The sequence below is a fragment of the Galeopterus variegatus genome, unplaced genomic scaffold (assembly GCF_000696425.1).
Source record: "Galeopterus variegatus unplaced genomic scaffold, G_variegatus-3.0.2 Scaffold2709, whole genome shotgun sequence".
NCBI lineage: Eukaryota > Metazoa > Chordata > Mammalia > Dermoptera > Cynocephalidae > Galeopterus > Galeopterus variegatus.
In genome coordinates, this window is record NW_007728820.1 from 139,616 (window position 1) to 154,629 (window position 15,014).

General features: G+C 42.7%; 1 protein-coding gene across 1 annotated transcript; it reads left to right on the forward strand.

Annotated features, from left to right (window-relative positions):
• The first annotated feature begins 479 nt into the window (after positions 1–479).
• On the forward strand, positions 480–11,223 carry ADIPOQ (adiponectin, C1Q and collagen domain containing). Its single transcript, XM_008582728.1, has 3 exons — positions 480–564; positions 9,459–9,680; positions 10,598–11,223. The coding sequence occupies exons 2-3, from the start codon at positions 9,467–9,469 to the stop codon at positions 11,116–11,118; spliced, it is 735 nt and encodes a 244-aa protein (XP_008580950.1). The 5' UTR covers positions 480–564; positions 9,459–9,466; the 3' UTR covers positions 11,119–11,223.
• Positions 11,224–15,014: the final 3,791 nt, after the last annotated feature.

The following is a 15,014-nucleotide window of genomic DNA, read 5'->3' on the forward strand; positions in this document are numbered from 1 at the left end:
AATTATTTTCACGTTTGCTAATTTTCATCAGGTCTTTCTTTTTTCTGGAACGGTAAGGGGATCGCAACCCTGGGCATGGTGTGGTCTGCACCACACTCAGCCAGTGAGCGCACCGGCCATCCCTATATAGGATCTGAACCTGCAGCCTTGGCGCTACCAGCACCGCACTCTCCCGAGTGAGCCATAGGGCCGGCCCGCCATAAGATCTTTCTAAATACAATAACTATACTTACTCTCAAGCTTTACCCTTTTTTCTATTAGCTTTGTTTCCTTGGGTGTTAACTCTTCTATTTGTTGATGTTGTGGTCTGTGCCAAATCATATCTTTGGTACTTAGCCCTACATTCACCTTTCTGTAACCCCCTTTGTATTCCTGGAGCTGGATGCCTGAAATGACATATCTTAGACTCCTTTGCTAGATGGGTTCCAGTTAGTTTCTGTACATGGAAGACAGTTGTGTAAGATTGAAGTGGGAAAGAAAGGAGGAACTATTCTGTTTCAGGGAGTGCCTCCTGGCAGTGGCTCCTGTTCAGTGGCAGTGGTGGAGCCACAAGCAAGACAAGAGGTGAGTGCAAGCACATAGGCTACAGTCCAGGGGCAGTAGCCTCTTCCTGATTTCTGGGTAACAGCATCCCTGTCCTTTTTCTTCTCCAACCTTTCCAAAATTATTGTAGCGAATTCCTTGACTAGTATTTTGGTATCAGGAGTGGTCCAAGGACACAGGCTTTCAAAGGTATAAATCTAAGGTTGTTTATCTGAATGGATTGGGCTTGAATCAGTGATGGCCTTCTGGCCTGTGGAAGGGGGTCACAGTTAGTCTGAAGCACGCAGTGGCAAAACAGGTACTTAAATTAGCATCTGAGGATGGCTTGGATGAAATGCAATTGTACCCAAGTCTTTGGAAGAGATAAAGGAATTTTTTCCTTTCCATTTCCAGGGATTTGGGGATGGAGTAGAATGCTGCAGGGTATGCTTTCTCTGCCATCTTGCTCCAATCTTCTGTATTATTTTTCAAAATACAATAATTATGCTTAGTTATTGCAGTTAAGTTTATTTTTACAAATGATTAAGCAAAAATATGTGGCAATACTTAACCATATTTAAAGGAAATTGAGTCATTTGTCCTATTGTTTCAATATCCTAATTCACATACTGACAGGGACTTGAACTGTAGCCATGGTACCCTGGAGGAAATGATCACATTTATTTGGTTATTTCATTCTGTCCTGGAAAAAGACTAGCCTCAGGGCATTTCTGCCTATTTTTCAGTTATGCTGTAAACCAGTACACCACAGAATTGCCTCTTTCCACATGATGGCTTTTGTGGTGGATGGCAGATTTCCCTGAGGCTACATAAAAAGACAGGCTTTCACAATGTCACTGGCTGACAGCCAGACTCAACAGTCTTGGTGTGATTTTGGGGCTAAAGTCATTCCACCTTTTGTAATAGTTAAAGTCTGCTGTAACTGGCTGCATTCCCATAAGGTTAGAAGACAATACTTTTTATGCCAACCTCAAAGCTACTCTGAAGCACATACATGAATCTTGGGGTCTCACAGTCCACCAGGAGGGGTGAAGAACATGAGGTACTAGAAAGCATATGGACTTTATAATCAGACAGGTCTGGGTTCAAATCTTGGATCTGTGCCTTGAACAAGTCACTTACCCTCATTTAACTCTGGGTTCTTTATTTGTGAAATGGGAGACAATCAGCTATCTCCAAGGGAAGATTGAATATGATGATTTATTCACTGACTCATTTATTATTGCTTATCTTGTACCAGGTCCTATTCTAAGGGCTAGGGGATACAACATTGAATAGGCAATGCCCTTGCTCACAAGAAGTTTATATTATAATAAGAAATAACAGACGGTAACACAAACCAAAAATAAATAAGAAAATGCTACAATAAAAATAAAACGGTTATATAATTTGGAGTTGCTGCAGTTTCTCTTTTCTCCTTCGCCCAATTTGCCTGCTAAACTACACAGAACCTCATTTTCACAGGCCCCTTGTCTAAGTCAGTGGGCCCTTGGAAAGGGCCTCATGACTCTAATTTCAGTGGCCTAATGTGACTTCTCTAGAAATATTTGCATATCAGCAGGAGGCCAAAGGCCTTTGATCAGACTTTTACTCGACTTTATTGGTGGACTTGTCTTTACTGGTGGACTTTTAGGCTTTGCATGGTCAGTGGAGGTGGTATTTGAGGGCAGGCTGACACTTGCCCAGCCTCTGCCTGATAACATTCTATGAATGTCTTATAGAACTTGTTGTTGGCATCCTGAACCCTTGCTGGGGTCATGATTTAATCAGAATTTGTGGTTTGAGAGAATCATCTCTGATCCTGTCCTTCAAAAACAAAACATGGGTTTGCCAAGAAAAAGTCCAAGGTGTTGAATGTTGCTGCTTCAAGCCAAAGCCTTCTAGGAACACCTAAGTGGGTGTCAGCTTCCAGTCCTCCAGGCTGCTCTCAGCCCACAGCTGGGTTCCCCAGTGGGCAAACTAGGCATACGCTTAAGGCATTTGCAAAATGGGGGCTCACACACCCACAAAACCTTTCAAAACCTTATCCTGAATTTCAGAACTAGAAAATCTTAGAGATGATATTTCAGTGTCATGTTTTATGTAAGTTTTCTGTTATATTAGACTTGAATTACATAGGGGACATAAGCTTTTAGCATTCAGGGCCTCTTTAACTTGCTAAGCCCCACATCACCCCAGGAACTTCCTCACATCTCACTTCTCCAAATTAATGCACAAGGTCTTTACTCTATCGTAGTCCCCTCCGATGGCTCTCCCTTCTGCAGTGCTCGATGTCTGAACCACGCAATCTCACACTTAATCATTCACAAGGCAGGAGGTGATGGTAATCACTGGCATCCTTGACTTACTAGGGCAAATCTCTGTGGGAGAGGGAGGTCTCCTGGACCACTGAGCAATTCATTTTACATGAGGAAGTTTCTCTCAGATGCAGAATATCTTGTTTTCCTGCTATGATCTTGACCCTTGCCCCATCTTTTGTTGCTGTGGTAGGAGACAAAAATAAGAACCCAGGCCTGGAAACGCAAGTATTTTGACTGAAGCTCCACTTGGCTTCCCAAGCCCAAGCTGGGTTGCACCAGGTTCCTTGGGATGGAGACTGGAGGCAGCTGCCAGGGGCAAAGTGCCTACCCATTGGCCTGTGGCCCTCACTGGGTTGGCCAATGAGAAAGGACAATTGTGAGGTGGGGACAACCTGCCCCCATGAGTACCAGGCTGTTGAGGCTGGGCCATCTGCTCCACACTTCCATTCTGACTGCAGTCTGTGGGTCTGATTCCATGCCGGAGGGTAAGAGCAATTCTATTATGTTCCAGGCTGGGTGGGGGTGGCTGCCCGGCTTCTGGCTGGGATATGCCCAATCTCTCCTATCCATAGCAGTGTGGGGATGGATACAGGCACAGCTCTGGCCAAAGCAGCACTGGTGGAGGCAGAGAGGCTTTGGGCTTCTCCCTCAATTGTCTTGACAGCTCCAAGAGAGAAAGAGTTGTTCTTTCTGGTCAAAATGCCTGGGACCATTCTCCATTTTGCCCAACTGACTGTGTGGCAGGTGGCCTACTGAGAGAAAAGGTTGGGGTCAGTGAGGTGGGAGGGTTCACCCATGGGTGAAGTCCAATTAGATAAAGGAGGAGAGGGGACAAATTGCTTTTTAGCTTGACCAGATAGAATGAGGGAAGAAGCACATGAAGAAAAGCCAGGCTGAGCTCTGACCTTAGGCTGGAGTTTGGAATCCATCTCTACCATTGGATTCTACTCAGCAAATATTTACTGAGCAGATCCTATGGACTAGACACTGGGTTGAGTTCATGAGATACAAAGATGAGTGTGCCATTGTTGTTGACTGTAGATTTCGGAGATGTCTTACAGGGTGATTGAGAGGTTCAAATGAGATATAGTGAGAAGAGCCTGGCAGATAGTGGGAACTTACAAAGAATCCTATTTTAAAAAGACATTTTCTGATAGAAGCAACTGAATCTGCCTGGTCTTTGCCAAGCCCATTCCTACTTGCCCCAGTGAGTGTTGAATCTGAGGCATCCTGGTGGGTTTCAGCTGTAGATGCAGATGGTCAGAGTGGGGGGGATTTTGGAGGTTAGCCCCTCATGTGTTAGATGATATGAGTCCCTGGTATGGAAGGTTCTTGTTTTTAGATCAAGCCTCACCAGGGGTGCAGCCACCTAATTCCTGGGGACTCCATTAGGAGTAAGGCCAGCTCTGTCTGACTAGGTTGAGAAGCAAGGAGGAGACTTTTCTGCTAGCAGAATATGTCCGAAGAGCATAACAGTGTCAGCTTGGTTCTTGAAGCAAAGCAGTAGAAAGGGATCCCTGCATTTTAATCAGCAGTCCTTGTTGCCTCCCTTCCTTAAGCCTTCAAGAGTCTTAAGGAGACATAGGACTTGCTCCTTGTCCTTTTTATGTTGGCTGTGGGGATACACTTTCCACCTACTCCTTGTCAAGCCAGAGGACCAGTGGTCCCAGACACTCGGCTGAGGTCAGGAGGTGATGTCTTTTGGAGAGTAGAAGCTTTCAATCAGGAATTCCTTCATGTGGAGAGAGACTTATCCTAAAAATACAGTGGAAGAAGACTCTGCTTTACCATTTCCTTGAGAGTACAAGTGTGTGCATGAGTGTGTGTGTGTGTGTGTGTGTGTGTGTGTGTGTGTGTGTTGGGCATGGAGATACCTACAGCTCTCCCAGGGCTGAGTGAAAACTTTCAGACAATCCTTGTGAGAGTAAGACAGAGCTGAGGTGGTTCCTGGTTCTGCCATTTATCATTAGGTTGTATTGTGTAAAATTGCCAGTATTCTACCATTTTGCTCTTTATGGAAAGGACATTCTTGGGTGGGAGGGGAGAGAGGGAGGAGGGAGGGAGGTGTCAGTGATGGGCCATAATAATCTAATACATTGTATATTGACAAAATAAAAATTTAACGAAAAAAAATGTCAATTTCATATCATTCAACCCAATGGTTGCATTATGCTAAGCCAACATCTTGGCCCCTTCAAGTTTCAAGTTGTGCTATGCTAGAATCAAAAGCAGAGCTACGGTAAGATTAAATAAAATTAGGTTTGAAAGGGCCTTATGCAAATAATACTCCAAAGAACCCTCACCGATTTCAAGGGGTTCTCATGTTTCTCACCTTACACGATTGCATTTAGCAGATTTGGAGGCTGAGTCTGAAAAGCTCTGTTTAATGAATCCTTTTAGAGGCAGTATAATGTGATGAAAGGCTCACTGGTTTGTAAATCATAACAGGAATCTCTCAGGTATCATTTCCTTAATCTCTCAGTTTCCTCATCTCCAAAGTCAGGGTCATTTTCTTTCCTTCATAGAGTTGTTGTAAAGATGGCAATAAATAATGTGTAAAAGTTCCTAGCATAGGAACTGGCATCTGTGAGGATCTAACAAATGCACCCCTCTTCCTTCCCCTCAGCCTCTCCATTTAGAAAAGCAGAGCAGGGGTGAGGTGATTTCTGGGGTCTCTTATGGCTCTGACATTTGAGGAGTTTGTGTGCTTTAAGGTCCTTTCCTGCTGGAGGAGTTGGCACCAAGTTTGGTGACCTCTTTCCCCCATACAGCTCTGTCTCCTGCCAGTCCCAAAGGGGACCTATTGTTGCATTTCACAAGATTTTGCTGTTTCTACTGAAATTCCAACAAGTTAAAGTGGAATTTCTCATACGTTTTAATATGAAAATGAGAGATCATACTATGGCCCTATAGGATCCCCCAAACATCACGGTCATCCCTTCGTAAAATTTGAAAACTAAATTAATCCACGCCCATGTGAAGTTTGCCAGGAAAGCCAGGGCAGTGATTTGGATTTCAAATTGCACCTCTGCCCTCCTTTACTTGTTATCTTTGGGCACAAATTACTGAACCTCTCTGGTCCTTGGATTTCTCTTGTGGGAATTGAGTCTTACCTTCTGGAGTTGTGTGGGTGAAATGAGATTGAAGAGGTAGTGGATACACAGTGGTGGTCCATTGCAGGAGTTCATAAATATTTGATTACTTCTTGTATTAGATTGTTTCTGTTGCTTATAACAAATATACCAGAAACTGGGTAATTTGTAAAGAAACAATATTTATTACTTACATTTTCAGAGGCTGTCCAAAGTCGAGGGAACACATCAGATGTGGGCCTTCTCTGGTGGGCAGTGACAGCCACACAGGGTGTCACATGGTGGATGGTGGAAGCAGAGAGAGCTAACCTCCCTGGATCTGTTTTTAAAGCCCTCGGAACCACATACATGACTGCCATTAAGTCATCACTGAATTAATCCACTTACTAGGTCCTCACAATCTAATCACCTCTTCAAGGCACCACTTTTCAATTACCATAATTTCCCACCTTCCCAACAGTCACAGTGGAGAGTAAGTCTCAATGGGCTTTGGGGGAGGACATCTAATCCACAGAACTTCCCTTCTCTTCACTTACGTGTGGGGCACTTTTAAGTTTATAAAATATTTCTTCATACTTTCTATCAATTTGTTCTCACAATAATATTGCGAAATAGGCTAGGTAAGGATTTTCCACATTTACAGGCAAAGAGCATGAAGTCAGGGAGGTGGGGTGGGGGCAGCTAAGTCACCCAGAGTTAGGTGGAGCCCAGACTAGAAGCCAGCTTACTTGCTTCATAATCTGGAGTTTTTTCATGCAATTTCCTCTTATATTCCCCACACTATGGAATGGAATATTAAATGACAGGATGTGTGGCTGCAGTGCTCTTCCCCTCCTGTGCTATGCCTGAGAGTCTGTTATTGGGATCTGGGAGATCAGAATTTGATTTCTAGCTACTCTATGATTAGCTCTGGGATCTTGGACAAGTCACTTAACCTCTCTGAAGCCCCCTTTCCTCATCTCTAAAATGAGTGCAGTCATAGCTAACATTTACTGAGTACTGACATTCACCAGACACTATTCTAAGCACTTTAAGTGGATTATGCCATTTAATCCTTCAACAAACATGTAAGACAGAAACACATTACAGTTAAGAACAGATTATTTGCAACTAAGCACTAAGATCATAGAACCTGTGCTCCTTATTCTACCCCATACTGTTTCTCAAAATGGTTCTGAGAATTAAATGAGATATTAAGTGAGGTAAGGACTTTAAAAATAGCACTTACAAAGTCAAAAAATTATAATTGGTACTTGGAATTTAGCTTCATGATTCAAGCAAAAGTTTTCTTTAAGGTCACTGTTGAGTGTTAGATTGTAGTCCTGTTTCTTTAATAATGTTTTCCCCTATGGAAATAAAGGTCTTTCAAAATCAAAGTATAACAATTGCTATATCTAAACAAAGAACACAAGAAATTTTGAGATAAAATTTTTTGAAAATTAAGACACCTTTGTACTGACCTTCAAATGTTATTAATTGCTGATTTTCCATGTAGAATTAGGTTAAAATGCAACCTTCTTCTTCAATCAGAATCTGTTCTTGGTGTCAGAAACTTCTTAGGATCATGTACTCATCCCCTTCCCCTCCTCTCTGCAGTACCCCTATCTCATGCTTCTGTCATGGAACCCAGACTGATTGCACCTGTTAGTGGAGAAGTCTGTCCATAACACTGAAATGTTGGGGACAGAATGTGTTCCCTTGGGGTAGGAGAACAGGATCTTGATTTCTAACAGAGGAAGAGAAACCAGAGAACTTTAGAGATCTGTGACTTTGCCCTTCCTCCAAGGGTTTGGGGTTCAGCCCCCAATCACCCTTTATCTTTGGGACTCCTTAGCTGCCTCCACTGTTCACATATTCTGGATTCTCTCCTCCTGTCTCCCTGTCGAAAGGAACACAATCTCATAGATTGTTCCCTCATCATTTCTGGAGAAAACAAGCATCGAGCTCAAAGTTCTCAGGAGTTTTATTGCTAAAACCATAAGGAGAAAGGGTGAAAGTGACAAATAGAGGGAAAGTCTAAAGACACATAAACTCTAACAGGTCTCAGGGCAGGCATTATATCTAAGTACAAAAGTGGCTTTGCTGGTCTCTTGTACTCTCGGCTTCTCATTGAATTCATCTCTCACTTGTTATCTTGGGACTAGCCAAGCCTAACTATCTATTTCCAGCAGCTATTGGGAACACTCTCCTGAGCCCTCCAAATTCAGTAGAGGGCGACAAAGGTACACATCATGATAAGAATAGGTCTTGGATAGACTCATGACACCCAAGGGGTAGCACTTGTCTCTGGTGTCACCTGTTTCTGTTACTGTTGTCTCTCTCTCCTTCTCCTCTCTGTCTGCCAGTCTCAATCTAAATTCCTACTTATAAGACCATATTAGAACTTGATATTTGATGAAAGATGCATCAGATCAGTAGGGAAGAAAAAAGATTAATTTTATTAGAGGTGTTTAAGCAGCTAGTTTTCAAATGGGGAGAAATCATTTGATTACCTTGGATCACAGCTTACATGAAAATGAAAAAGTCAGAGATGCATTATAAAGGGAAAATTCAAAATATATTAGACAATAGGAAAAATAGAAAAAAAAAATAGAATATTTACCAAACCCTAGCATGGATAAGGACTGTGCTGTTAGTGTGTTAGGCCTTGCCCCCCAGTACTTGTTGTTTAGCAGGGAAATGGGTGAGCAAATCCGAAATTACTGTGGAATGCAAGAAGTGAAAAAACAGAGATAAGCCAGGGCACTGGGGGAACACGGAGGCACAGCCAACCGAGGTGGAGGAAGGGGGACAGTAAGGGCTTCTGAAGGAGGTTACATCCACCATGTCTTGAAGACTAAGTAGGGATTAGACAGGTGAGGAGGGGCAGCTAAAGGTGGCCCAGGCAAAGGGTCAGTGGATATTCTCATGGGATGATGCGTCTCTGGTTGTCTAATTCAAGGCAAAGTCCTCTGTGTGTGTGGGTGTCTGTGTGTGTGCTTATGTGTACATGTACACATGCATAATATGCCAAATGGTCAAACATGTGACCCAGGAGAGGGGAAGAGGAAGCAAGAGAATGGGAGAGAAGGAAGGAGAAACAAATGAGAGAAAGGGAGAAAAAGAAGAAGAAAGTAATCAGGGAGAGAAAAGTTGATTAGAGCCATCTGAATCATCATTCCTGGAAAACTAGAGGATGGATTTGTGGCAAGTTGACTCTTGGAGCTTTCCCTGTGCTTGGTCCTGTGCTTAGGTATGAAGAAATTAGAGGAGTGTTACCCCCGCCATCACTGAATTCACGGTCCTATTGAGGAAACAAGACTACAAACAGGGGATAATGCTAAGTCTTGCAAATTTCAGAGCAAAAAGAGATCAAAGTGTGCTGAAATGGTCAGAAAAATCTGACCGGAAGAGGTAAATACTGAGAGAGCACTTCTCAGAAGTGAACTCTGCTGAGATGGAGAGAGTCCTTCATAGGTCCTGATGGGGTGTGGTGTGTGGGATCTGTCTCTGCCATGGCTGACAGTGCACATGTGGATTCCAGGGTTCAGGATGCAGTTGCTGCGAGCTGTCCTACTGCTATTCGTTCTGCCCATTCACGGCCAGGATACCACGAGTGAAGGGATAGAAGTCCTGCCTCCTCTACCCAAGGGGGCCTGCACAGGTTGGATGGCGGGCATCCCAGGGCATCCTGGCCACAATGGGACCCCAGGCCGTGATGGCAGAGATGGTGCCCCTGGTGAGAAGGGTGAGAAGGGAGATCCAGGTAAGAACAAGGGTTTTGGCTTCCTTCATCGCAGACCTCTGCTGGGTAGAGGAGAGCTTCTAGGGCTATATGAGGGTATTGGTTATTAATTGAGGCCTAGATACAAGGAAGAAGCAAAGCTTTTTTATGTGACTCATAAGCAACAGGAAGTGGTTTTGGGTTGGTCTTCCAGGGGTGAAAATAGGTGGTACCACTATAACCAAATACCCTTCCATTCTGCTCATCTGCATCTATTCCCCATCCTCTTTCCATCCCCACTTTCATCCCTATTCCCAATATGTTCATATTCCTAATACTCCTCTTTCTCTCCACTTAATTCCCATTCCATCCAGCGGCATTCAACCACAGTTACTGCACATCTCCTGAAGGTCACAGTCCTGCTTCTGGAGAGCTCTTGGTCTAGCTAGGAAGATAAGTCTGATGCACAAGACTGTTAGTGATAACTACAGAAAGTCTACTGCAAACATGCCAGACTGAATGTGAACAAGTGCCCAAAGTACAGAACACAGAGAAAGTGCCCTCCGTGCAAACCTGGATTAACAATGAAGGCTTCAAGGAGGAGGCAGGGTTTGAGCTAGTCTTGAAGTAGCAGAATAGAGGAGGGAGGGCATCCTAGAGAGAGGGGACAGAAGAGTACAGCTGTGGTTGGTTGAGGCAGCACAAAAAGGCTGGCAGGGTGGAGGGTCTGTCATGGAAACTTACAGGAAATAAGACTGAAGATGAATTTGGGGGCCTACTGGGCGGTGGGGGATGTGGAAGAAGGTAACATCTCTCCCCTTTTGGAAGCTGTCATTGGTGCCTTGCTCTGTAAATCAAGTAAGTTGTGGGTGGGAGTCACAGGGACAGTATTTTATGTTGGAAGCAACCTAGACAGGAGTTCTGTTCCCTGTGGTCACTGAGGTACTCTCATTCTCTAGGTCTTGTTGGCCCTAAGGGTGACACTGGTGAAATCGGAGTGACTGGGGATGAAGGTCCCCGAGGCTTTCCGGGAAACCCCGGCAGGAAAGGAGAACCCGGAGAAGGTGCCTATGTATACCGCTCAGCATTCAGTGTAGGATTGGAGACCAGGGTAACTGTCCCCAATGTTCCCATTCGCTTTACCAAGATCTTCTACAATCAGCAAAACCACTATGATGGCACCACTGGCAAGTTCCACTGCAACATTTCTGGGCTGTACTACTTCTCCTACCACATCACAGTCTATCTGAAGGATGTGAAGGTTAGCCTCTTCAGGAAGGACAAGGCTGTGCTCTTCACCTATGACCAGTACCAGGAAAAAAATGTGGACCAGGCCTCCGGATCTGTGCTTCTCCATCTGGAGGTGGGTGACCAAGTCTGGCTCCAGGTGTATGGAGATGGAAGTCATAATGGACTCTATGCAGACAATGTTAATGATTCCACCTTCACAGGCTTCCTTCTCTACCATGATACCAACTGATTAGCACTAACTCAGGCTTCCACTGGGCCAAATAGCCCAAAAGTCAGTCAAAGAATGGTCACCACGCTTTCATTGTAGTTAGGAGATTGATTTTATTGTAGTTGGAGGGCTCTGAACATTATTCATTCATTTACTCATTCATTTACTCATTCATTCATAAGGTACCTTTCAAAAAAAAATCATATCATATATTCCCTGTCCTGAAGAAGACACAAAGAGAATAGTAACATTTACTGAGGAGCTTCACATACATGATAAGATAACTGACTACAAAGAAGTAGTTGACAATGCTCTTTTATGCGCACTGTCTCTCCTGATGTTCATGTCAATCCTGTAAAGTACACGGGAAAGATATTATTCTCCTCTTTTTACAGTTGGAATCCTGAGGCTGAGAGTAAAGTGAATGTCTAAGGTCATACAAGTATTAAGTAGCAGAGCTAGAAATTAAACCCAGAGCCATGGACTTTTCCCACTAGACTGTGCCACTTTTCAGAAGTACTTGTTCTCTTCGGAGTGTTGGTAGGGGTCTGTTGCCCACCCCACCTGAGGGCCTCTAAATTTGCCTTCATCACAAGTTAAGGCTTCCCCCCAGCAGAGCATCCTCAGAGAAGGTTCCATCCAGCTGGACCACTGAGTGGCCCCTGCCCTGCTCTGTACTTCCTCTTCTCTGTGTCTCTCCTCACACTCTGCCTCGTGGCTGGGAAAGCCACTGCATATCCACATGCTGAGCTTCTCCTCCTTGTTCCTCAAGGCCACCTGGCCAGGAGCTTCTCTAATGTGATAGCTCACATTTTATCAGGGATGAGAATCCTGGGTATGAAAGACATCCTCTCACCAGGCTAGGGCAACAGTCCAGTTAAGGACTGTGCATCCTTCACCTCCGAATCTCTTGCAGGTTCTTCCTAAATGTCTCATGAAGACCAATCTGTAAATCTTGTATCTACCCAGAATTAACTCCATTTAGGTCTCTCAACATAACCAATCCTTATCCACAGAAACATTTTCATTTTAGGAACTCCCTGATTTTAAGCACCCAATCCTTGCTCAATTAGACAGAGTGAATCTTTTCCACTGAGGTTAGGGATGATTGTGCTTTTCAGCACACTCAAAGAACTTTCCCTCAAGGAAGAAGCTTGAGCCTGAAATGTAAAACTCAAGGAGGAATTCGGAGGCCATTCTTTCCTTGAGTACCAACAAGGATGGGGAGTACCTGGGCCTCCTGAATTTATTCTTATTCTTTAAGAATTCCAGGTAGTTGATGGTGGTAAACATTCCCTCAGGAGACAATAACTAGTGTGATGCTCTTCAAAGGTTTTAGCAAAAGCAGAGTTAATAGCATTCTGTATAAATATAGAAATGGAAAGCCTTTTCTTTTTTTTTTTTTTTGCTTACAGTTTTAAATTTTGAATGATTCCCTTTTATGTGTTTACTGCTATTCATTAAGTGATTGTTATTTCTACATACAAAGCTTTGTCTTTTAAAGTGCTTGCATATCATTATTTTCTACTGTCCAGCATTAAAAGTAAAAGAACTTGCTTCACATGACTTTTGTTTTCATTTTTGGAGAAAGAAATGATGTTTAGAGAGGGATGAAGAGGTGAGAGTAAACCTTGTGTGAGAACTCTGTGGTGTGAATGACAGAAAACTCAACTCAAACAAACATAAGCCAAACCAAAAAAGAGAAAAAAGAAAAGGAAAGAAAAAAGGAAAAATTTATTCCTTCACATAATAGAAAATACCAGAGCTGTTCTGTCTTTAAGTAAGGCTTGAACCAGAAGCTCAAGGCAATCAAGTTCCTTTTCTATCTGTCCTTCAACTCTACCTTCCATGGTGCAGGCTTCACCCTCAGGCTGTACACAGTACTTGTATAGCTCTAGGCTTTTCCTCATGATATCAAAAAGATGGTAGCCTGGGCAACTCTCATACCCTCACACCACACCATCAGCTAAATAGACATCATCTTTTCTGGTAGTTCCCAAAGAGGAGAGAGGAAGCTTCCTTTCCCAGAAGCCTCAGCAAGTATATCCTTGCATCTCAAACTTGGCTCTGGCTAGGTTGTGTGCCCGTCTCTGACCAGTCACTGGAGTCAACAGGATGGAATGTACTTATTGTCTTAAGTTAACTGTGGCTTAAGCTAGGGATAGTTAGTGGTATCTTTCCTAAAGCAAAGTCTGGACACTGTTACCAGAAGTGGGAGAGTGGATGATAGATACAAAATAATACCTCTCCACAACAAACTCTTGATGCTATGTGTGAGCTTTTCCAGGTTTCTCAGAGAGAGATTGCTGGAAAATTACTACTGGTTTTCCTAAAAATTCATCACACAGCTAACGTCTGGCCATGCTCACAGTCTCACATCTGGGTAGGGTGGTATCCTTACAGCTCTGGACATGGTCTCACATTCACGCTAAGATCCCTGGGGCAGGATCATTTCTTTGTGGTACCAGAAGCACAGAAAGGGCCAATCTACATAACACCTCCTGAGAGAAATTGTGGCCAGGATTTTAGAATTAATAGCTCCATGATGCCTTCAAGTATAATTGTGAATTTGTCTATTTCTCTCTAGTCTAGTCAGCTTTTGCTTTGTATATTTTAGAGCTCTATTGTCAGGTATGTACACATTCAGTATTATGTCTTCTTAGTGAATTTACCCTTTTATCATTATGTAATATCCTTCTTTATCTCTGGCAATTTTCCCTGTTTGGGGGTCTACTTTGTCTGAAATTAATATAAGCACTCAACTTTTTTTTGATAATTGTTTACATGATATTTCTTTTTCCATCATGTTACTTAAATATATCTATATGATTATATTTAAAATGTGCTTCTTACAGACTGCTTTTAGTTGGGTCTTATTTTTATCCAATCTAAAAATCTCTGTTTAGACATTTATACGTAATAAAATTGTTGCTACTGTTAGACGTAAGATGACCATTTTAGATGTTTTCTGTTTCCTGCCTCTGTTTTGTTCTCTTTCTTGACTTCTTTTGGATTATTTGAAAATTTCATAATATTTTATCTTCATTTATTTATTGGCTTTTTGTCTATATCTCTTTGCAGTACTTGTTACAAGTTGCTTAGGGATTACAATGTATATGCCTAAATTTTCAGAGTATACTTAGAGCTACTATTTTACCACTTCAAGTAAACTGTAGAAGACTTATAACCATATAGGTTCTTTTATCCTCTACCTTTGTGTTACAGTTGTCATATATGTTATACATCTATATACATTGAAACATCACAGTGTTATAATTTTTGCTTTCAACAGTCATGTATTTTAAAGAATTTAAGAGCAGAAAAATATTGTATTTATCTAGATATTTATTGTTTCTTTTGTTTTTTTATGTATTCCTAAAGTTGCATGTTTCCCTCTGGTATAATTTCCCCTTAACCCGAAGAACTTTTTTTAAAGAAATTTTTAACATTTATTTGTACATTTTTGTGGGGTACAATGTGTTGTTTCAACATATGCATATACTGCACAATGATTCACTTAGGTAGATAGCATAGTTTTGTAGCCATTAGGCCACCACTTCCTTGCCCCACCCTCTACCCCTCCCAGCCACTGGTAACCATTATTCTACTCTCTACTTCTATGAGGGCCCAATTTTTTTTTTTTTAAAGATCCTACATAAGAGTGAGATTATGCAGTATTTGTCTTTCTGTGCCTGACTTACTTCACTTAACATGATGGTTTCCAGTTCCATACATGTTGCCACAAATGATAGGATATCATTTTTTTTTTTTTTTTTAAATTTATTTTTTGTCTTTTTCCGTGTCCGGCAACGGATCGCAACCCTCAGTGTTGCCCCCGCACCGGACCGGGGACCGGCAACGGGACTGCAACCCTCGGTGCTGCCCCCGTGCCTCGCTCAGCCAGTGAGCGGGAACCG